Genomic DNA, 23,607 nt, shown 5'->3' on the forward strand with positions numbered 1-23,607 from the left:
TGGGTTACTGAGTGACCTACTTGTTAGGTGTGCAACTACAAGCACCGCTCCTGTCGTGCGTTGTAACGGGAATAATCTGCTTGTGAGATCATCTGTTGCCGGAACTTTTACAACTACACTTGATAGCGGCTTGAAAATTTGGACAGTATTGGGAAAGCACCCGTTGCGCAGGAACTGAAAAAATGGTCCTTAGATGTGGATGACTGGCAGCCCGGTGCAACGAACACAACCACCAAGATAGTCAGGCACAGCCTTCAACTCGATAGCCTATAATCGTGGACCAATATCACCGAACTTAAAGATGTATCAGGCCTCGGGCACTACAAGACGACATTCAATCTTGGATCAACGCGTCCTGAGGGGTATGGTGCCACAGTAAACTTCACAAGGTTTCTGGGTGCCTTCCGAATAATTTTGAACGAGAGTGGAGAGGTGCTGTCGACCAGCTTTCGATGGTGCACAATCTTGGTTCGCATTTACATGCAGGCATCAACATGCTTGGAGTTATCATTGCGACATCACTTCCGAATTGCCTTCGGGTCAGTGATCCAAGAGTCTATGAAGCTGCATCGCGCCAGGCTTTCGGATCGATTGCTCGGGTGATGATAGTGCCATATCGGGAGGCGAATATCACCCAAGGAGAAAGGTGAATGCAGGTATGGTACTTTCTTGGCTTCCTCTCCGGATTGTGTCTTGAGAAAACAATAACTCTCCTTACACTGTGAGGTTTCATCAAGCACTATTATCAGCTATGCAGTAGAATTTGATATTTCTTGTGTGTCCGTTATAACCCAGACCGAATTTAGATGATTAAGGTTCTTTTTTCAGTGTCCCGGAAGAAATATGGGAGAAAGGCATGAGCTTATGCCCTCAGGGATTTCGACGAGACCTGTTCGGATACTTGCTGCCGTGAAAGACCCGACACCGACAGCGAAGGTCCTTGAGTAAAGACTGTTTCAGATGGAAGTCCACTAGATCTCCTAAAAATGGCCTGCTACGAAGCAATGCAGTATCACCTCATACGTTTGTTCCGATTCCCGAAACCCACGAGCGAAAAAGCTCTCGCAGTGCGTGGACGAGTACGTATTATTTCTTGTCATGGAAAGTCCTTGCTTAACAGCCAGTAAAGCGTTAGAGCGATTCAAGCCATGGATGAGGAAGACCGAAAGCTGAATCCACAGGCGAGCTGAACTGCACCGAAAAGGGCCGACAATTTTTGTCAGAGATTATTCAGCATGAGATGGTGCCCACTCGGTTTTAGTGTGGGGTCATCAGAGACTCAGAACCACGATCATGCAAGGCACATAGCGCGACGTCGGAATCTTTATCAATCGTCGATGACGTCAAGTTCATCAGGCTAGCGCTGCAAGAGCAGGAGCTAACAATTTTGCCCAGAGTGCCACGCTACAGGCTGAACATCAGGATCCATTTCGCATGCGATTTGCTGTCAGAAGAGCCAACCGAAGGAGGTGTGGGTAAGAGTGGACCAAGCTGAGAGCGGCAGAACCAAGCCTACGGGAGCGTCCGAAGGGCCCGAAGCTTTCCCTGGAAGAAATAGTGGGGGTGATAGACGGCCAGGATTTTTTTCGACGTTTAAGATGCACCGACGATCGAATTGCCTTGCAGGACACCCTCGGGCAGAGAACATTCGGCCGAAAGCCCATTCCACCTGCTCCTACAGCGCGAACTGATTAGCACTGTCATCTGATCGAATTGTCGGGGGATATACGTCTTCGGCCGAAGAACCCTTGCATTCACCTACATGTTGGTAAGCTGCAATGCATCTGCATTGTCAACATCTCACTAAAAATGGCGTCGCCCATCTATCGCTTACTTCTCTCAATAGCGCCGGCTTCGCACGAGAAAGAGGAAGAATATCCCAAACAATGCGATATACAATTGCAAATTTACAGTACAGTGAGCATAGGTGGGTCGAACGGCTAGGACTTCATCTTGGCACCATCTCGGTGGTTTCGGAGTAGAGGCGGTACGCAATTACCTTCCTTAGGCCATGGGAGTGCGTTGGAAGGGCGATGTGGTGTGAGACCTGGTCTCTATCGGGTAATCGATACTCTCGCGGTTTGGATTCGTCGCTATATCTCTGAATTGACGATCCCCTGATGGCTGGTACAAGCTTGGAATGCTTGAAACTGTCGGTCGGGTAGGGCTCTTGGACATCAGAGGAAAAGGTGGATGGAGGGCAGCCTTGATCGACAAGAGAAGCCGGAAGATGACTCCGACATCCCGATCTTAACTGTGAGACCCACACCCCCAACAAGCCTCCAGCTCGTCATCGCAATCAATGCCCTCGATAAGGATCTTCCAGATCATGGCAAAGATGGAAAACATTACGGCAAAGGGTTCTCAGCTACCACTGATGGATTTTATCTCCTCTAGGATGGCTACTGTTCTTTCCGCTCTAATCTTGTTTTAGTTGTGGCTGGGCCGTTCCGAATGACGTGCCGCCGCTCTGCTTCACTGTGCGTTGATGGCTCCTCAACTTTCATCTAAGTAGGATTTAGGTAAGCTTCTCATACATATCAGCCAATTATGAGTGTCTCCAATGATGTAGCGTCGTGCTTAAAACTGCTCCAGCACCAACCTTCCGCTTCTAGAGTTTTGGTTGTCTGTTTCACTGATATGGTTGCATACTGCATCTTGCGGCTACGATTGAACATCGTGGGGGTATCTCTTACAGATGCAACAGACAAAGTTTGAACTTTAAATTCCATGCATCTATCTCTGCGCTACTCTATCCCCAGGGGCTTGTTCTCATCGCGATTGCTGGCCAATGCTTCTACGCCAGGGTAAGTGCTTTCTAAACCTAGAGTTGTAAATGAAGACACTACGACTTGTTGAATTTGATTGTACAGGCCTACCACGGTCAGTGCGCCCAAGGCTGCACCTACACGGTTGCTCCATACCTCGAGTACAAGTTTGAGATGCGAAGAGGTGAAAAAGAAGAACATGATGCGCCAACGTTTTATTCCCGCACCGATCGCGTATTCGGATTTGCAGGGTGCTGTTGCCAAGCAGACAAACCTGGAGCAGCTAGAGAGATCAGCAGATGGCCAATATAGGCGTGCATTGCGGAGAATAAGGCAAATTAAACTAACTTGCGGCAGTGCGGTCTGCATTTTAGAGACTAGGCAGTGACATTAAGTCACGGCGGTGACATTAAGGCATAGTGGAACAAATCACTTGAGAGTAGTTTATATAGTGGAATTACGTTCATATTAAAGGAATCTTGGATCAAGTAAAGTCATGACATGAATTTCATTTGCAGAAATTCCGTCTTGGTGATATGACTATTTTGAGCTCGGGCCCATTACAAGGTGTTTGCTTACCCTGTCATAATGACTCGTGGAAAGCTTCATTCATCAACACCACAAATCTATCACCAGCTTGGAGGCTCGTTCAACCACATTTCCAGATAAAATTGTGATCACAAATGGTCCTATACATCAAGAATATGCTTACTATCTAACTCAAGAAAAGCTTCGCCCGCTAATGATAGATTTTCTCACATGCTTCAATAATCTGTCGCATATATCCGATATCACCAGCAAAAAAAAACCTGTGCGAAGTAAATGCGTTTACCGACCAATCTCAACCAAGGCCGAAAATATCCAATGTACCACTAGTAAACCATACTAAGCCCCCCCACCAGCCACGCCCCCCAGTCCCTCCTTGACCTCCCTTATCGTTCTTAACAGCTCCGACTTAAGCCAAGTGCCTAAGGTCCCGTAAAGGTGATCGACCTCATCCCCACCTTCTGAATGCCACGTAGCTAGTGCGTCAATCAGTTGTCCAGCCTTCCGCAACTCGCTCAACAGAAACTGTCTCCTCAGCGGCTCCTGATCATCTTCGTCCAGACTGAACGCGCCAATTGTGATAGGCATGAGGGCAATCGCTGCAGGGGTGGAAGATCCAAGACCGCTTCTTGATGTGGGTGTGGAGCCACCCATACACCCGGTTGCCGAACCTATTGAGGAGGGGGTGGAGGCAGAGTGGATCGTTGGAGGGGTGGAGTACGAGGGTTTAATCCCGCCGGCGATTTGGTACCATATCAAGATCTTGGAGGCTATCGAGGCGTATAACATGGCCAGGTGTGGATCGCGAGCGCAAGGGCACGTCAGCAGCTGCAAGACATTGCTAATGGCCGTCTTGTTGTTGCGGAGCACACTGTCGAGCGTTTGACCGGATGGCGCAGCTGAATGGAAGAAATTCGAGAATGGAGAAGAGGTGGGGGAGACTGGAGATGCATTACTAGTGGTACTACTAGTGCTGGCACTGCCTGCTCCTAATGAGCGGAAGTGCAGGCTCTCTAATGTCGTGTAGGCGAGGTTGTAGCAGCAATGGGTATTGGTGCCCTCGCCACCTCCTAACTGTTGGCTGAAGAGGCAATCAACGTGGCCTTGGGTAGGTTCTAGAATATGTGGCCTATCCAGGGACGTGTCCATTGGCTGAATTGCGTCTGTGTTTATGAAAGTCTTAAAGTCCTGGAAATCCATCGAGACCGGAGAAAAGCACAATCCGCCTTGAGACTCATCGCACTTTGTGAAGGCATGTTTGATTGAGCTAGAATCTGTGTCAAGGGATTCAATTCGTCCGGCGGCTGAATGGTCTGGAATGAGCATCGAGCCATCGTCCAAGAAAGAGAAGGCAGATCCACCAAGATGGCCGTCGGTCGCCATGTTGCTAACGCCGTTTAGATTCCACCCTCCGTGACCCACATCCTGCATAAGCCCTTTGAAAGCTAGCTGCAATTCAGGATACTGGTCTTGATTCAACGTTGAAGAGACTCCTCGCGCGATCCCTCTGGCCGAGTTTCCTGTATCTGGATTTCGTCTCCGGTGCCGACCCGGTTTGCCATGTTTTCTGGAAGGACCATAAACACACGTAGTACCGCATGAGACACAACGAGCACAGCGCGGATGCTCTTTACCACATTTGACTTTGGCAGCGGCACAGGAATCGCAGGAGGCACGGAGTTTAGGAGTCCGTTGGCCTGGTCCTTCAGACGGAACTTGGGACAATGAAGTGGGCCATTCGTGGTGTGGTGGTGTGGATGACATATTGAATTTGAGAATACTTTAGTATATGCTGCGCGGGTATTTTCGTCTGTAACCAGCGAACAGTATTTATCTATCTAATTCTCGTAGCCTTTCTAGGGCCCCCAAATTTCCCCAGGTTGTTTTCAGATCTCTTGCTTTTTTGGTCTCCTGCCTGTAACATCTAAGGAGCTGCAGACATTCGTAAAAGGCTTGAAACTTTCCGACGAGCGTGCGCTGTACATTCGACGGGCGGGATCAGCCGTTATCGATTCGTATATGCAGCGCACCGACACCTGAGGCTTCTGGTGGAGTTACCCTGATCAATCCTGTATCTGCATCATCCCGTCATAGTGATAAGCTGCGGAAATTGCCCGCTAGTAAATCTTGAAGTGCCTCTCCCGCCGCCGGGCGCAGTCGGATGATGGGCGATGTCGGCCATCTCGATGAGTGACAGTACCGCCGGCCCTGTGAGGTTCACTATGACGGGGGTGTTCAAGATAATTGCGCGCTTAGGAAGATGAATTCGCTACAGACAGCCACTTCGGGCAAGCCTCAACAGATGGGATGGGGGATAGACCTAACCATGGAATGGGCCCTTTCGGCGTCAATGTCTGCAGCGGTGGGGCTCGGGAGGGAAGCAGCCGAACGTTTTGGACGCCACGGTTTCGCCTACGCACCGCACGGAAAGGATTGCTTGGCGTCGGAGGCCGATAGTGAGATGGCTGCTGGGGGCCATATGACGCCATAGCCAACAGCTCGGACCTTAAGGTGTAAGTAATTCACTTTGTAAAACAGACTTCCAAATAGACATGGAAAAGATAGTTGGAGCATGAATGCCACTGCCGCCCATTGAGCAATCAGCATTCATCCACCGGCAATTGCTCTTCTCAATAACCGGGTCGGCTGGATGCGAACTTGAAAGGGCGCCTTGCGAATGGAAGATCGGATAAGTACGATCCAAAGCGGCAAGTAGTTATCGCGTGCGGCTTCAAAACTGCAAGTAGAGATGTCTCAGAAGAGCACCACGGGGGTTACCATGGTGTTGATATTGGCAGGTTATGTGGCTAAAGCTCTGTTATTGTTTATCTTCTATAGGTGGTAGACGAGGTTCCTCCTCATTTGGCGCCAAGCCTCATCACGTGATATAGTTGTGAGCTTGCTCGCCAACACATGGGGTAACATGGGGTATATGATGAAAGATGGCTCCAAAGACGCGGGCGACTACAGAAAGGAAGGAACGGAAGAGAAAGAAGAAGGAACGGACCTCTTTTACAGACGACCTGAATCCTTTCTCTCCGCTATTACAGCCTCCTTTACAGCCTTCGCTACCGTCTCGTTCACCAACTCCAACTCNAACCCCCCCCCCTAAATCGCCGCTCCCACCATGCCCAGCTGCATCTCCTCCATTAATACCTTCGCCATCGCCTTCGCCTTCGCCTTCGCCTTCGCCTTCGCCTTCGCCTCCGCCTTCACTAAACCTAGCCCCTAGCTTTATAACGATATCCTCCCGTATAAGCTCATACACAAACTAGCCCCATCAACGTCTCTCCCCAATAAAACTCGCTAGTGCCGGTTTCTACCATCTAATCTTCAACGACGACTATAAGGATTTTACGCAATGCCCTTTCTGTGGTATACAGAAGTGTAGCTGGAACGATATAGACTACTCTATCGAAGAGTTAATAACAGAGCATGACGACGATTGCTCGTGGCCAAAACTCAAAGCCGACTTCCACAACTATCTTATGCCTGCGCCTACACCTAAGCCTAAGCCTAAGTCTAAGCCTAAGCCTACGCCTACGCCTACGCCTACTACACCTAATATACCTCAGCTATTACCTAAGCCTACGCCTACACCTACTATACCTCAGATACCTCAGATACCTCAGAAACCGCTTCCAAGCCCTATACCTCGGCTATCACCAAAACGCAGACCACTACCTCAATCGCCACAATCGCCTTACCTACCACCTCTACAACCACGTACATACGCCTCAGTACTAGCATCATCCTCACCCCTATAACCAGTTCAACCTCACCAGAAACCACTAGGCCTAGTACTTACAGTTCAAGACCTTATGGCACGATTTCGGGGTAAACCGTCTCCGTTCCAATTCCAATTCCAACAGCTACAACCACAACTACAACCATAACTACCACTACCACTACTAGCAGCTCAGTCAATTGCACAGTTCCTATTATATATACTACCAGCGTTTATAAGTGGACGTGGTCTAAGCGATATTATACCCCTACACTGTAACTAACCCACGCACCCTCGTGCACCAGCAGATCNCGCTTTAGTCGCCGAAGATAGGACACTAAANACTTNGAGGAACGGCCCCCCAGGAGTACCTGCTACTAACTACCCACGAGATCTCGTAGAATAAGGCATAAATAGTACTAGGGAGTACTAAATAAGGCATATGTATGGGCTTATGCGAGAATATNGCAAGACTAAAAGAAGCGAAGTTATGTAATATAGTACTAGTGCCCTCTAGGCTTAGTGCCTCCGGGCGGAATAAACTTCATCATCATCATCAACATGGGGTATTATGGGGTAACCGAACAATACTCTTAGGAGGTAATAGTAAACGAAAAGCTCTGTTAAATGAGAACGTTATTAACGGCCTACTGTAAGGGTTATTTTGACCCTTACTCGGGTGCACGCCCGGGAGCTCTACGGCGGAGTTTATCTCAGTTGACTCAGACCCACGGAGAGAAAATCCACCTCCTGCAAACTCCTAAGCCAATCAGCGACTGGCACCGCCATACCTCTGTAACCCCTATGACTCCTATAAACTCCTGAGCTAATTAGCGACCGGCGCTACAGCCTAATATACGCCGTAGGCGTTAGTGCTTGCGCTAGCTTCAGTAGCCAATTACAGAGCGCCGAGGTGGATTTCTCTCCGAGGGTCTAAGGGATTATGGTTGCGTTTTGTAAGAGTGTGCCACTTTTACTAGTAGACAACTACTGTTTTGCCTTTAATGCCGTATATCGCCCCCTAATATAGCCCTAGTTAGCTTACTAATACCTTTATTTAAAAGTTTATCTCTTACTCTATATATTGCATCTAATATAGAACCTAACCGTACCCCTAACGGGCCTCTATCCGAGCAGAACGCTTAAAGTCCTCTATTTAGCCTTTTTAACCCTCTATCCGGCCTTTCTAGCCCGCTAGTAAACCTTAGCGATATATCTAAGGATTTATCTAATGGCGATAATTAAATAGATAATAATAGCCGACCTAATACTAATACTAACAAGCCTAAACCTCCTTTACCCCGTTAATATAAGAGATAGTAGGGGCGTATATATAAGCTATAAGCTATAGTTAATATACTAAAACGAATGTAATAGAGCTTTGGGCAATTCTTATCTGCTTAGGTTAGAGTAAATAATAGAAGAGATAGGGAGATTATAATTAGGCACCGCCGGTACGCTCGCGTTTAATATTAACGATAAGCGTTATTAAAGGCAGTTAGGGATAATCCGCAACTTAGTTATATTTAAGGGGCAGTTATACTAGCAGAGTCTTTTATTATAGAGTTGGATTGCCTTATTTAGGAACCCTATTTTACTATATTTAATAGGACATTAAATATAAAGAACCTAGACTTTAAAGTCACCTTCTGTACTATATAGGACGTTGCCCTAATATAGTATATAACTTTACTACAGCTGCTTAGTAACTAGCGTATATATAAAGCAAGTTATCTAGTAGGAGATTAGAAGGCTATAGTTTAGGACGCTTTAGCTAAGCGGGTATATACTATTACTAGTATAATCTATACTTTTAGAGCAAAGAAGCGGTCTAATTTCTTTATCTCGCTTGTAGATATCTATCTTATAGGCTCTAGTGTAAAAAGAAGGGTGTTTAAAATATTATTGGGCTTTAGACTATATTATAGTTATTATTTAGTAAATTACATTATAGGCAGTATTATAGAAGAGGTAGAGGTATGTTAACTGTCTTATCTCTATTTAAAAGTAACTCCTATAAACTTCTGCGAACTTCTAAGCTAATTAGATTAGCTTTTATAAACTTCTATAAACTCCTAGGCTAATTAGGGGCTAATATTTATAGAGGCATCTCAAAACTCTAGCGTATAACCTATAAACGGTGGTTATATACAATAATATAAACTTTAAGGACATAAAACGCGATAAGTTGCTTAGTTATACGTCTGTTATGCATTCGCTAATAACTGCTACTATTATATTCTATCCAGAATTGCCTTTATCTAGGCTACGCTAGTTAATATATAATCTAATAAAACCGCTATAACTTAATAATATCTTCTGGTCACCTGGCTTTATTAGAGACGAGTTAATAGTAAAGATTAGCTATTACCTTATCGCCAATGTAATAAAGGGGGTTTATCTATATAGGGTGGAGCGCGTTTTTGCTAAAAGTGATCTTTTCCCTTAGATGCTAAGTATATACTATATTAATACTAGGAAGACTAAGTTTTGGCAGTTTGGTACTATAATAAAAGATAAGGGTACTATCTAGGGTATATACGGCGTCTATAAGAATATCTTCCTTAACTAGCTTGGACTTTAGGCTCTAGATAACCCCTATAGCTCTACGCATAACGACTTTACCAATCGGCTTTAGCTTGCCTATAGTAACTAGCTTACTGCGTATTATATTAGGTTAATAAAATAAAAATAGGCCTACGCGGGTTGTCCTTTTAATTATTAGAACTGGCTCCTTAGTATACCTACATAGTTCTATATTGAGATAAATCTATACAATACTATTATATACACACATTTAGCGCCTAAGGACTATTAAGAGGAGGCGCACTACTGTTTAAGATCCGACGTTACTCTATAAAATTATACACCATTTACACGGGAGAATGCTAAGTACTATTAAGTGGTACTAATTATTAAGTAGGGCTTTATAGCGTATATAATAGCCCTCTTCTATACGGCTATATAGTGCTAAGGTCTCCTTACTATAATACCTAAACTATTTAACCTATCTAATTCGTTATCGTCAGAACGTATAGAGAATGTCACTTAGGCAATTAGTTGCCTTACACTAGAGTAGTTCCTAGAAATAGTTAAGGATATTTAGTTTACTACTTTTACTATTAAAGTATAGAGCGGCGTGGACTTAAGTAGGCGCGCGTATAGCGATATTAAGTTTTAGATAATGTGTTACCTACTTTAAGAAGCCGAGCTATTTCTTACTATTTGGCATGCCGTTAAACATGCTAATGTGGGTATACTACGACGGCTTATTAACCCCCTTATTGTCTACTTCTTTGGCGCGTTATAGTATAATTATGGCCGCGAGATGCTGTTCTATCGGTAGAATCTTACTTTAGTAAATTCGCCTAAACTCTAGCATATAATACTAGCTTTAGGGGTTATAAACTAGCTTAGGTCTTCTAATATATATAAGGCCGTTAATTTTAGACTAGAGTACCTAAATAGTAGCTATAAAATTGAGATAAAGTATTATAAGAACTCTACCCACGATACTAATATTATATTTAATTAAGTATATCTATTAAACGCGACGGTTAGGATAGTGCGTGGTAAGATAAAGTATATATATAATGAGGAGATATCGGGTGCTTATACGCGGGCTTCTATAGAACTTAATATGTTCCTACTTACTTATACAATCTATTTAAGTGATCTAGCTATACCGTGAAGCCCCGGGCAGCTAGCAGGCTTATAGCTATTTAACTCTTATAATATTCTCCGTACTAGTATAGACGTTTTAGCGGAAAGGATTAAGCAGTTTAACCAGCTCCACGTATAAGACCCGCATTCAGCTACTACCTCCTATCCTCTTCTAGATACTAATGACCTAACTAGCTTTATAGATATATAAGAGTTTATTAATATTATTGGCGATAGGTTAGATAAGGTAGATCTTACCTCCGACTAAAATATAGGCTAGGAGCTAGATATCTCTTAAGCTCCTTGCCTAGATATTACCTAAACTACTATAAACTCCTAGGCTAATTAGAGCGCGCGCTAAGCCCCTTACTACTATTGTTTCCTAAGGTCTTCTAGCAAACTGCTATAAACTCCTAGGCTAATTAGAACGCGCGCTAAGTTCCCTACTATTATTATTATTCCCTAAGGTCTCTTAGTAAACTACTATAAACTTCTAGGCCAATTAAAGTGTGTGCTAAGCCCCTTACTACTATTATTCCTTAGGGTCTTCTAGCAAACTACTATAAACTCCTAGGCCAATTAGAATGCGCGCTAAGTTTCCTACTATTATTATTATTCCCTAAGGTCTCCTAGTAAACTGCTATATACTTCTAGACTAATTAGAGCACGCGCCAGGCTATAAGCTTATATACTTTAAGTAGGTAAGAATAGTTATAGCATATTTAAGCGGTAGAATAAAGATAACCTTTATTCTAATACTACTACTCTAAAGTAAAGGCCTATTATACTTACTCTCTCTATTTATCTACACTAGAGTAGGGGCCTACTATGCTTACTCTCTTTATCTATCTATACTAGAGTAGAGGCCCGCTATACTTACTCTCTCTATTTATCTACACTAGAGCAGAGGCCCATTATACTTACTTTCTTTATCCATCCACACTAGAGCAGAGGCCCGCTATACTTACTTTCTCCATTTATCTACACTAAAGTAAAGGCCTACTATACTTACTCTCTCTATCTATCTATACCAGAGCAGAGGCCCGCTATACTTACTCTTTTTACTTATCCTACCCTAGGATAAAGGCCCACTATACTTATCCTAACCTATAACGCCTTATAGTTAGGCCCTTCTAAGACACTAGCTTTTACTAGAATGAGGTTAAAGCTTACCTATAAAGGATACTTTATAATTAGGCCCGCCTAAGATACTAGCTTCTTTACCTATATAGGATCTAAACTAACTAAAACGAGGTTAAAGCTTACCCTATAAAGGATATGCTAAAGCTGCTATATCTACCCCTTTAACTTAAACCTAGATAGGAAGTAGAATAAGGGCTTTTATAACGCCTTACAGTTGCCTATAAAGGATAACTTACAGTTAGGCCCGCCTAAAACACTGGCTTCTTTACCTATATAGGATTTAAACCAACTAAAATAAGGTTAAAGCTTACCTATAAAGAGATACCAGTCTCCGCTGTAGCCGTTAATCCTATACTATACCTTCTTACGCTATTATACCTAAACCCCTAGCTCCCAGAGGAGGCGGCAGCGGCCCCTTTAAAAGAAGAGACTAAGGGGGAGGAGGTAGCGACCGTAAGCCTCTCTAGGACTTACGCTGCTTTAATAAACTATATTTACTAGAGCGGGCCGCTATATAATAGTAAGCATAGGTATTACCGGGCCTATTTACCTACTAGGAACCCTTTCTAGAATAGGCCTAGTACTCCTTATCCCTTACTTAGCAAGCTAAGTACTAATTCTCTCCCATCAGCTGCTTACCTAGCTTTATCTCTATAATCCTCCTAATATAAAAGGTGTTCTTAGCGCCCACCAACGCCAGGAAGTCTAACTACTATTTGCCCGCGACCGTAGGTATATAGTTAACAGTGGCCTTCTTATAAAGGGCCTAGTTCCATAGAAGCTGCTATTAGTCTGCCTACTAGGCGGCCGCGAAGCTAGCCTAAGCAAGGGGTAGCGGCGGGGCCGCGAGCGGTAGTGGCGGCGGCAGCGGCAGTAGCAGCGGCGGCGGCGGCGGTAGTGGTGGTGATGGTAATAGTAATCTATATACTATATTAGCTAACGTTTAAGATATAAGGTATTATAAAACATATAGTAGATTAGGCCACTAGCTAATACCGTTATCATCGTCGTTATTATTATTATTATTATTATTGCCAGGAGGCAGCATAAGAGGGGGATAAGGGATGGGGATGGGGACGGGGACGGGGACAGGGGGAGCGCGAGCGTAAGTGTGGCGAGGGCGAGGAGGAGGGCTATAGAATTGGTTAGTAAACGGCCTCTTTAAGTAGGGAAGTAGTTAGAAGCTTAGGTTAATTTATTAAAGCTTTAATTAACTACCTAGCATAGGAAAATACTTATAGAGGACGCCGGACGCGACCTAAACGTAGGGCTCCGCGATAAAGTATAGAGGCGGCGGTAAGAATAACCTCCTTATTAATTAGAAAGTTTACTAGGTGCGAAAGCACCTAGGCCATAGGGGAAGTTATTATAAACAATTTTTAAAAAAATTATTAGTGTTGGTATTAGAGAGAAATAAGGGGTGTAGATAACTATAAGTACTAGCTTATCTACTTTACTTTTATAAATATTTACTGCAATTTAACACTTATTTACCTTATATTATTAATTAAGTCACTAGCGTAAAACTTCTAAAAACTTCTATAAACTCTTAGACTAATTAAAAGACTCCTATAAACTCCTAAGCTAATTAGAATATATTATAATATTTTAAGTAGAGGTCGCAGGTTAATAGGTAAGATTCTATATAAAATCTACTATATAAACTCCTACCAACTCCTACTAACTTCTGCTAACTTCTACTAACTCTTACTAACTTCTGCTAACTCTTAGACTAATTAAAACACGCTATTATATAAAACCCTAAGCTATCTCTATCTATAATTCTATAAGGAAATTCTTTTTACCCCTTAGTATAGCTTTCCTAATACGCCTAGATCTAGTTTTTAAAGTAAATATAAGTATAGTATCTATATTTATATCTCTCTCTTATATAACTATCTAATATTTAGTAGGCGAGTCCCTTTAGTTACTAGCTTATCTTTTTTAGCTAGGCGTTAGGACTACCTATAACCGAGATGCAACTAGAACGGTAGGCTAAGAATTAAGAATAGCCACGACTTAAGAATTAAGACCGGCCGTATCCTAGGAGTTAAGAACTGCGGCATTTTAAGCGTTAGGAGCAGCGACATCCTAAGAGCCTATAGTAGACGTACTATGCGTTATAGGTGTAGAGATTAGTCTCTAAATATCCTTAAGTACTTACGCTGCGCGTTTAATACCCTCTAGTATAGCTAGAAGTGGAGTATTAGATAGAGAGCCTAGCGCGCTAATCCTACTAGTAACTTAACTTCTAAGTAGCGAAGCTGGCATATCTATTACGCTCCGCGCTACCTCCTATATAGCAACCTAGATGGTAAGGCTATTATCCCGTCACCAAATATGCGCAGTATACTCTGCTAGTATGGACGGCTACTTTAGCAACTTATATACTATAGAGGCCTCGCCCTAAGTAGCTTTTACCCGTCTCTTTTACGCTAAATTGCTTTCGTAAGTAGTCCTAACCGTCTTAACTATACTCCTTAATCACTTAATTAACTAATTACTATAGGTATTATAATATCGCCATAAGATAAATAGGGGAGCCGCACTTTTTAGTAAACCCGCCGTAAGTATCTCCTAGAAGGTATTAGGCGTGGTCCTATTATATAGATATATAAGCTGCTAGCGATATTTCTTATTTATAAACATAGATAATAGTATAGGGAAGCGTTAATATTTGCTAGCGTATATTAACTCTACCTACTTAACTACCTACTTATTAATAAACCCTAATATAATATTAGGCTGGGTGCTAGCCCTTAGCTAATAAAGCGGTGCCTAAGTATTAGGGGCCGACGTAAATATAGGAAATAATAAGGGATTATATCGATTACAGCACTAATTAGTTGGGGCGCGAATAATATAGTTTAAGACTGCTAGTGGTAACCTATCCTCTCCTAAAAAGGTAAGGAAGGCCTTTTAATGGTATTTACTATTTACTATTTCCTTCCATTTAGTTAATATCTTTTCGCAATTAGCTATTTTAGCCTTTAACTAAAATAGAAGGTCGCTATTAGCTATAGAATCGCAACTTATAGCTAATTTCTCTAAGGCAATACTTTTTACATTACTAATATCACTAGGCGTATAACTCTAGATAAGTTGACTCTGTCTATATCTAGTAGGTAGGCTATTATATCCTCTCTAAGGCGCTTAAGTGGGCCGCGGCTTTATACGCAGTGGTAGTAGCTTCTATCCTAGCCTATTTACTCCTTTTATATTAAACGCCCAGTATAGTAAGAAGATAAAGCCTATACTAGTGCGATTCTTTTTTTATCCGCCTTAACTAATCCGCTACCACGCGTTACCTAGGCTCTTTATAATTGGAAACCCCTAAACAATTACGCGCTTAATATTAGTAATATTTACGCCTATGCTAAAGGAGGTTATAGCTATTATAATTTAGATAATAGAAGAAGGCTTCTTAAACTCTGCATACCGTTAGTTGCGATTATACTCCTATATAGTAGCGGTAAACTTCTAAATTACGCTACTAATATAAAAGGCCTCGCTATTATTATTGGCCCCTTTTATATACGCCTTAGACTTCTAGAGTAGTATATTCTAGAGGTATTCTGCTACGTCCTAAATAGAAATTTGACTATTAATAAAGACTATTATCTTTGGTATACGTATAGGTATAGGTATTCTATTGCCGTCTATATAGTTATCTAATAGAAAATATAGGTTCTCCTATAAGTCTATCTTTTGCCTAGAAATTAGCTGTATATATATAAATACGTCTAAATAATTAATAGATATTCTTATAACCTCGGTTTAGTATAGATAAACGCTAACTACTTAGAACTTAGCGCGCAATAGGACTAATCTCTCTACCTTTTTGTTAAGTGTCGCAGAATAGGTAAACCGGATAATACTTAGACAGAGGATTATCCGTAGCTCGCCTAGCATTAAATAGGCTAGTTAGAAGCTTTCCTAATCCTTTACTAGATAATATTTATTAATTGCAACTAGCCTAATCTAAGACTATAGCTCTAGCCCCTTTAAGGCGTCCTAAAATGACTTTGTTAACACCTACTTAGGTTTAAGAAGTATATGCGTATACACCCCTTTCTAAATTTTTGTAATTAGATCCTTCTCCTAACTTCTTATCTTAGCATTAATAAGAACCGAATTAAACCTATCTATCTTCTTAATATTATCTAACTGCTCGTCACTAAGCTTATTTAACGGTATTATCTAAATAGTAATCTTACTGATAAGTGTTACGGACGCTTTAAGTACAATGTTACGACTACTAGGAGAGAAGTCGGAAGAAGCTAGTTAGTTAATTTAAGCACGGTCCAGGATGGAGCCGGTAGAGCTATATAACGAGGAATAGTAACCGAGGTCACGTAGGGTAATCTATATAATCTATAGGATCTGTATAATCCGTAACAGATTAGATAGAGCATATATATATTATATATAAGAAGGATTTTATAGGAGTACGGTTGTATATTTAAGGACCCTTAGTCCCTACCTAGATAGTTTCCTCCTTATAGTAATTCTTAGAATATAATTAGAGTTAATCTATTAGGCAACCACTCCACCAGTTATTATTACTTATTAACTTTAACTTGCTTTACCTATATACCTAGCCCAATAATAAGCCCATCGTAGTTCTTGCTACAAGGTTCCGTTATATAATTACTACCTAGTTACGGTAACAAGTATAGAAAGTTAAACAACATGCCACTAAAAGCACCAGCCACGACGCTATTAACGGCGGCAACTACTTTAAGGTTAGGTAACGATACTAGTATAGTAGACACTAACTTATAGCAACCTGTAATAGTCGGACAACTATAAAAGATAGTTGACTAGTTAATAGAAAATAATATAATGTTAGAAAATAGGATTAACGGGATAGGCGCAGTAAAGGTTAAGTTACTATCGATTAAAAGATACTTAAGAGAGAGATCGAAGCTTAAAGGATTCCTTATATAAATGCACTTTAAGGTAGCACAGGAAGGAGCAAAGCTGGCAACACCTATAGATTAAATAGCCTATATAGGACTATTCTTGACAGGAAGAGCACTTAAATGGTTTAAGCCTTACCTTATAGAGATATAAGCGAACGGCATAACGACCACTAACTAAAAGGTATGGTTTATGTTCTTAAGCTAAAATAGATTTGTAGAGTGACTTATATAAATATTTAGAGACCTAAAGGCAGTAACCACAGCGGAAAGAAAACTCTAAGATATTACGTAACGAACCTTAGTAATTAAGTATATAACGTAGTTCTAAACGCTAGTAACGCAAGTAGAGTGGAATAATAGGGCGCTTATAGTATAGTATAAACAAGAACTTAAGGCTAAAGTCTAGGACGCGATTATCCTAATAGAAGATGTGGACACCCTAAGGGAACTAATAGATTAGGCAATTAAGATTAACAATTAGATCTACTAAAGGGAGCAGGCTAAAAAAGGCTAGGATAGAGTTCTATAGTTATATAAGGCGTAGAGTATATAATAATAAAAGCCAAGTTAGAAACTATAGTATAGCGCAAAGCTAATAGACCTAAGTGGTACTAAAGAAGCCTATAAAGGATAGAGTAAGAAACCGTAGAAACCTAGAGGACAAGGATTAAGTAATTAAAGGTCTAAGGAGCAGAGGCCAAATTAGGGATCTTAGTAGTAGAAGACGTTTAGGCGGACTCTATAGTAAGAAAAATGGTTTAAAGAAGGAGCTTATATAAATTGCGGAAAATAGGGTTATTATATTAGAGACTGTAGAAGTAGGCAGAGTTACTATATAGTAAAAGGTATAAGACTAGTAGACGATATATATATATAGAGGGATAATAGTATACTATAAGGAACAAAAGAGTGTTTAATTAAAAGTTTTGCGTTTTATTATAACAACGCATACTAAATTTATAAGGACGCTAAGTATAGCGTAAGCTATTAGCTATAAGAGCTAGCACCTATAGGATATAGAGGAACTAATAAACTAGTTTATAAATCGGACATTAAGGACGATAAATTTAATGTAGGCGAAACATTTTATAACGATAAGGTAATAAGGGCCGTTTACTAGGAATGAGCAAACCTTAGAGATATTATACTAGAGGTAGAGGATAATTCCACTATAGAATAGGGAATATTAGTAGGGATTAAAACCCCACTAGATATAATATCTATCGCTTCGCGAGATATAAGAGAAGTAGGATAGTGAATTACTTTAGCACTCGATAAAGGTAAAAGGCTAAAGGCTTAAGATTCTTAAGATAAGAGAAGGCAAGCTTAAGGACCTATAATGGACGATAACCGATAGAGCAGAGTAATGGCTTAGTTTAGTAATATATAAATAAGCTTAGGACGAAGTTTCCTAAAGATATAAGACTCTTAAGATAAAATAAGTGAGATTTAAGACTCTTAAGATAAGATAAGAACACTAAGTAAGCCTAGTTAAACTAAGGCTGGAGCAAAGCTTAAGATAGAAGTAAGCTTGGGATTAAGAATCTAAAGGGGTTAAGAATTTGGAGTATAAATAAGGACACCTATAAATAAGAGGCAAGAGGCTTCTATACAGATTAGAGAATCTATAGTATAAACAGTAATTAGACTAAGAGACGAATATATAAACCTAGAAGATTTACTAATAGAATATAGTGTTTAGATTAAAGATTAAAAAATTGATACTAAAATTAAGAAGTAAGAGAACTTTAAGGATCTAAGCGTAAGACGCAAACTAAAGGAAACTATAGAAGAGTTTAGGCAAAGAATTATTATATGGCAAGAACAGAAACTAGATAAGAAATCTAGTATATTGGGATATATAAGGGACAGAGCGCTAGTATAAAGAATCACTAATAGGCCTAGGGTAGGCATACTAAGAGCCAAATGGCTTACTGAACTAGAAGATAAAGAGGATTTAGGAATCCTAACTAGGTTTAAAGAATGATATATAAAGGGCTATTATAATGTAGTAATAAGAAGATACTTCCTTACAGACAAGCCGTATATACTTTAGCAGCTATACTAAAAGTGGTATAGGTAAAGGTATAATAATAAGTAGGAAGATTTCTATATATAGTTAGATAAAAGAGTTATTTAGAACTACCTAATTATAGAAAAGGCTATAACGCATATTAAAGGAGCCTTAATTATAACATTAAAGGATTTAGAGGAATAATTAGAGGATTAGAGAAGTAAGAGACGTATCTTAGTACCTATAAATAAAGTTATAGCGTTTAGATTAATACGATAAAGGTTTAAACTTAAAGATAAAAACGAGTTAAGAGTTAATCCAAAGCACCCGGTATACTATACGTTATTATAGATCGCGTATATGGACGATATATACGAGATATATAAGAATCTAAAGGAAAATAATCGGAAATACCCTATAAGGATGTACTGGATAATAAATAAGTAATAGTATAGAAATACTAAATATATGCATAGATAGCATCTAGCAGAGGTTTAAAAGGAAGGAAATTTAATACTTTAGCTAGGAAGATTCCTTATAGAAGAATACTTAGACGGACAATAGTAGTGGGAATACCTAAAAAATACGTATCTATGGTATATTGAAGATAAGAAGCGAACTAGGTATTAGCTAAAAAGTAAGCCAAGTATAATAGGATTAAGTAGCTAATAGTTAGGAAAAGTAGAGGCTTATAGGACTAGAGGAAGCTAGTAGTAAAGCCTTAGACCCTTAAAGGAATTTAAGAACGGCACTTAAATTTATAAGTTAAATGGTAAGATTAGTAGTTTAAAGCGCTAATAGATAATGGAGTAATAAAAAACTATATTTTACTAGCAGTAGTTAAGAGAATAGGACTACCTTATAGATAGAAAGAGGAGCCTTACCTATTAGTAATAATTTTAGGAGATCTAATAGCCTATAAAGGAGGTATTATTAATCTTAAAATAGGACCTATTTAGATAACTATTAAAGGAAGACGAATTAAGATGTCTTTTAATATCCTATTATTAGGAATGGATAAGGCAGTATTAAGGATGCCTTAGTTATAGAAATATAATCTAAGGATTAATTAAATTATAGGTTAGGTTAATATTAAAGATACTTAACGCCGTAAGATACAATAATAAGCTAAGTTGGTATAGTACTAAGTTGGAGTAATATATAAAGAGATACTATAAGTATAGTAAGAAGCTATAGTTACTAGAAAGTAAGAAGCTGTTAGAGTATATAGCTTAGGACTATAAGATAGAATTAAAACTAGGAATAAGTCTAAGGTTTTTTCCAATCTATAAGCTTACTAAAGAAGAAGGTAGAGTACTAAAAGAGTTTATCTAGGAAAACCTATAAAAAGGATATATTAGACCATTGTAGTTATTAGTAGGATATCTAGTACTATTCGTACTAAAGAAGAATAGTAAACTAAGGCTATGTATTAACTATAGATAGTTAAATAGCATTATTAGAAAGGATAGGTATCCTTTACCCTTAATTAGCGAAATCTAAGATAGAATAGGTAATACGCAAATCTTTACAAAGATAGATCTAAGATAGGCGTACTATTAGATTAGAATTAAGGAAGGTAATAAATAAAAGGCAGTCTTTAGGTTAAAAAAAGGACTATATAAACTATTAGTTATATAATTTAGGCTTATAAATGCACTAGTAACATTTTAGAAGCGTATTAATAATATATTAAGAGAACACTTAGATAAATTTGTTATGGTATACCTTAATATTATTATTATCTACTTAATAATTAAGGAAGAATACGGGGAATATATTAAATAGGTTTTAAAGAGACTATAAGAAGAATAGATGCTAGTAGCAATTAAGAAATGCGAGTTCTTTACTAGGAAGACTAATTTTGTTAGATTTATTATTAAATTAGGCCAACTTAATATAGATCTAAAGAAGATTAAGGCTATAGCGAATTAGTAAGAACTAGAGAACGTTATATAGTTAAAATTATTTTTAGGGTTTTATAATTACTATAGAAGGTTTATAGCGTAGTGGTTAAAAGATATTAAGCTATTTACGCAATTAATAAAGAAAGAAAAACTATGGGTATAGGGAGAGGAATAGAAGGAACTCTTTAAGAAAGTTAAGGAGTTGTTTACCTAGGAGCCAGTTTTTAAGATTTATTAACTAGGTTTAGAGACGGTTATAGAAATAGATATATTAGACTATATACTAGGGGTATGCTTTATATAGAGATATTAAAATTAATAGCACCCAATGGCATACTATAGTAGGAAGATAACACCACTAGAGTTAAACTATAATATCTATAATAAGGAGTTGCTAGGTATAGTTACAGTATTAAAGAAATAGAGAGCATTCTTATAAGGTACGGAAAAACTATTTATAGTTAAGATAGATTATAAGAACCTAATAGGATTCCTAATAATAAAGGAACTTAACTAAAGATAGGTTAGATAGGCAAAGATGCTTATAGAATACTATTTTAAGATTTAGTATACTAAAGGTATAGACAATACGCGAGCAGATACTCTAAGTTAAAAAGCTAAACTATAGAACGATGAAAAGCTATTAGGGGCTTTACTACGAAAAGATATAGACGGATTAATTAGGTATAACTATCTAAAAATTATAGCAACCTAAGAAGAGTTAGATAGAGTCTACGAGACACCAAAAAGCTTTTAGGTATAGAGAATTCTAGAAGTATAGCTAGAAGATCTATAAACGGATATATATAAGAATTGAGAAGTAAAGTATATCCTAAGAAGTATAGCAGAGTAGTTTATAGAGGACTTCTATAAGGGATTAACTTAGGGATATAATAGAGCTATAGGCTTAGTGTTAAGACTTTAGGAGGAGTATATTATTAACGGAATCTAGGGCTTAGCGTAAAAAGTTATAAAGAAATATCTAGATTGCTAAAGAAATAAACTAATAAGGTATAAGCTATATAGAGGGCTATAACCTATTAAAATACCAGAGAGACTATAGGAGGTTATATTATAGGACTTTATTATTAAGTTGCTAAAATTAAGAGATCCTATTACCGGATAAGATTATAATGTAATCTTAGTAATAGTGGATAAGCTTATAAAGTAGGGATACTTTATAGTATATACGGAAGAAATCTTAGCGGAAGATATCGCTAGAATTTATATTAAAGAAGTATTTATAAGATATAGAGTACTAAGCAAGATTATATTAGATAGGGATTTAAGATTCATAGTAGTATTTTAGGAGGTATTTTTAGCGGAGTAAGGAGTTAGAGTAGTAACTTCTACCGCATATTATCTATAGACAGACGGTTAAATAGAAAGATTAAATTAGACGCTAGAGTAGTATTTAAGGCACTATATTAATTACGTATAGAACAATTAGGTATCGCTATTACTAGTTATATAGTTTGTATATAATATAATACCTTAAGAAGAAATAGGCATATTACTATTTAAGGTAAATTATAGATATAAGCTAAGGATATTATTATTACTATAGTAAGTAAAGAGAATAAGTAGTATAGCTAAAGAAAGGATAAAGACGTTGATAAATCTTTATATAAACCTTATAAAATTAGTAAAGAAAGTATAAGAGAGAATAAAAAAGTACTATAATGCTAAGAGATCTAAGGGACTAGATCTTAAGGAGGGAGATAAAGTATAGCTACTATATAAAAATTTTAAGAGTTGACGACTAAGTAAAAAGTTAAACTATATTAGACTAGGACCTTTTAAAATTACATAAAGGATTTTACTAGTTACGTTTAAGTTAAACCTACTAGCTAGAATAAAGATCTACCCTATATAGCACATTATAATACTAAAGCTAGTATATGGGAATGTTAAGCCACTAGTTTATAAAGTAGACACGTATAGAGGATAGGAAGAAGACAAATAGTAAGTTTTAAGGATTATTGGTTATAAGGACATTAACGATAAAATATGGTATAAGGTTAAGTAAATAGGCTACACTAAAACTACCTAGGAGCTACTAGAAAATTTAAAGAATGCTATAGGAAAGGTATAGGAGTATTAGAAGAGATTAGGTTAGGCAGTATTAAAAAAAAAGAATTACTAAAAAATAAGTTACCTAAGGGGGACCTAGGAAGAGTAGTTGCTAAACTACTTAAATTTATTTCCTTCTTTATTAGAAAAAAATCCGTTTTTTTATTACTAAGTTTCTATAAACCTTGTTTTATAAGTTTCTACTTTTTAAATTAAACCTTTTTATAGATTTTTTTAAGACGAATTAACTAAGCGAATGTAGTGAGACGGGAATTAAGGGCTCTTTGCTAAGCTTTAGCAGCCTTATATTCCGTATTATAAAAACGGCATAGTTCCGCCAGAGTAATAGATAGTTTATTATTTAGCTATATAGCAGCAGATTAAACACAAGACCCTAAGATAAATTAATTAGGGAACTAGATAACTATTAAAAGTAATAAATTATATATATTTAGTATTAGAGATGGAGCAAATGTTATAAGATAAACGAATATTCGCTTTAGTGTACTCTAAGTAAGAGGACGGTTGTTATAAAGATGGGTTTACTAACGCAATATAAACTAACCCCTCTTTTAAATAGCGAGAATATAGAGACGGTATAATCTTACCAAGGGATAATATCGCAGTGATAGTGCGAATACGACAAACGGTTAAAGAAGAAGAAATTGCTTTAGGTATAATGAGCAATAATATTAACTAAATTAATTAGACGGATATTATACCTCTAGTAAATAACTTAGAGATATTTTAAATCTTTAAGGACGAAGATAAAGAGGAGGGAGATAGTATTACGGACGCTTTAAGTACAATGTTATAACTACTAGGAGAGGAGTTAAAAGAA

At 38.6% G+C, this 23,607-nt stretch overlaps 2 protein-coding genes across 2 annotated transcripts; one reads left to right on the forward strand and one right to left on the reverse strand.

The window, feature by feature from the left end:
- Nucleotides 1–3,403: 3,403 nt before the first annotated feature.
- Nucleotides 3,404–5,322, reverse strand: K441DRAFT_304191 (uncharacterized protein). Its single transcript, XM_067641058.1, has one exon. It carries the CDS (start codon nt 5,076–5,078, stop codon nt 3,654–3,656), a length of 1,425 nt encoding a protein of 474 aa, XP_067498291.1. The 5' UTR covers nt 5,079–5,322; the 3' UTR covers nt 3,404–3,653.
- A 1,347-nt stretch (nt 5,323–6,669) lies between these two features.
- K441DRAFT_304198 (uncharacterized protein) lies at nt 6,670–7,274 on the forward strand. Its single transcript, XM_067641059.1, has one exon. The coding sequence runs from the start codon at nt 6,750–6,752 to the stop codon at nt 7,059–7,061; it is 312 nt and encodes a 103-aa protein (XP_067498292.1). The 5' UTR covers nt 6,670–6,749; the 3' UTR covers nt 7,062–7,274.
- Nucleotides 7,275–23,607: the final 16,333 nt, after the last annotated feature.

This window comes from Cenococcum geophilum (genome assembly GCF_001692895.1).
Source record: "Cenococcum geophilum 1.58 unplaced genomic scaffold K441scaffold_64, whole genome shotgun sequence".
In the NCBI taxonomy this organism is placed as follows: Eukaryota; Fungi; Ascomycota; class Dothideomycetes; order Gloniales; family Gloniaceae; genus Cenococcum; species Cenococcum geophilum.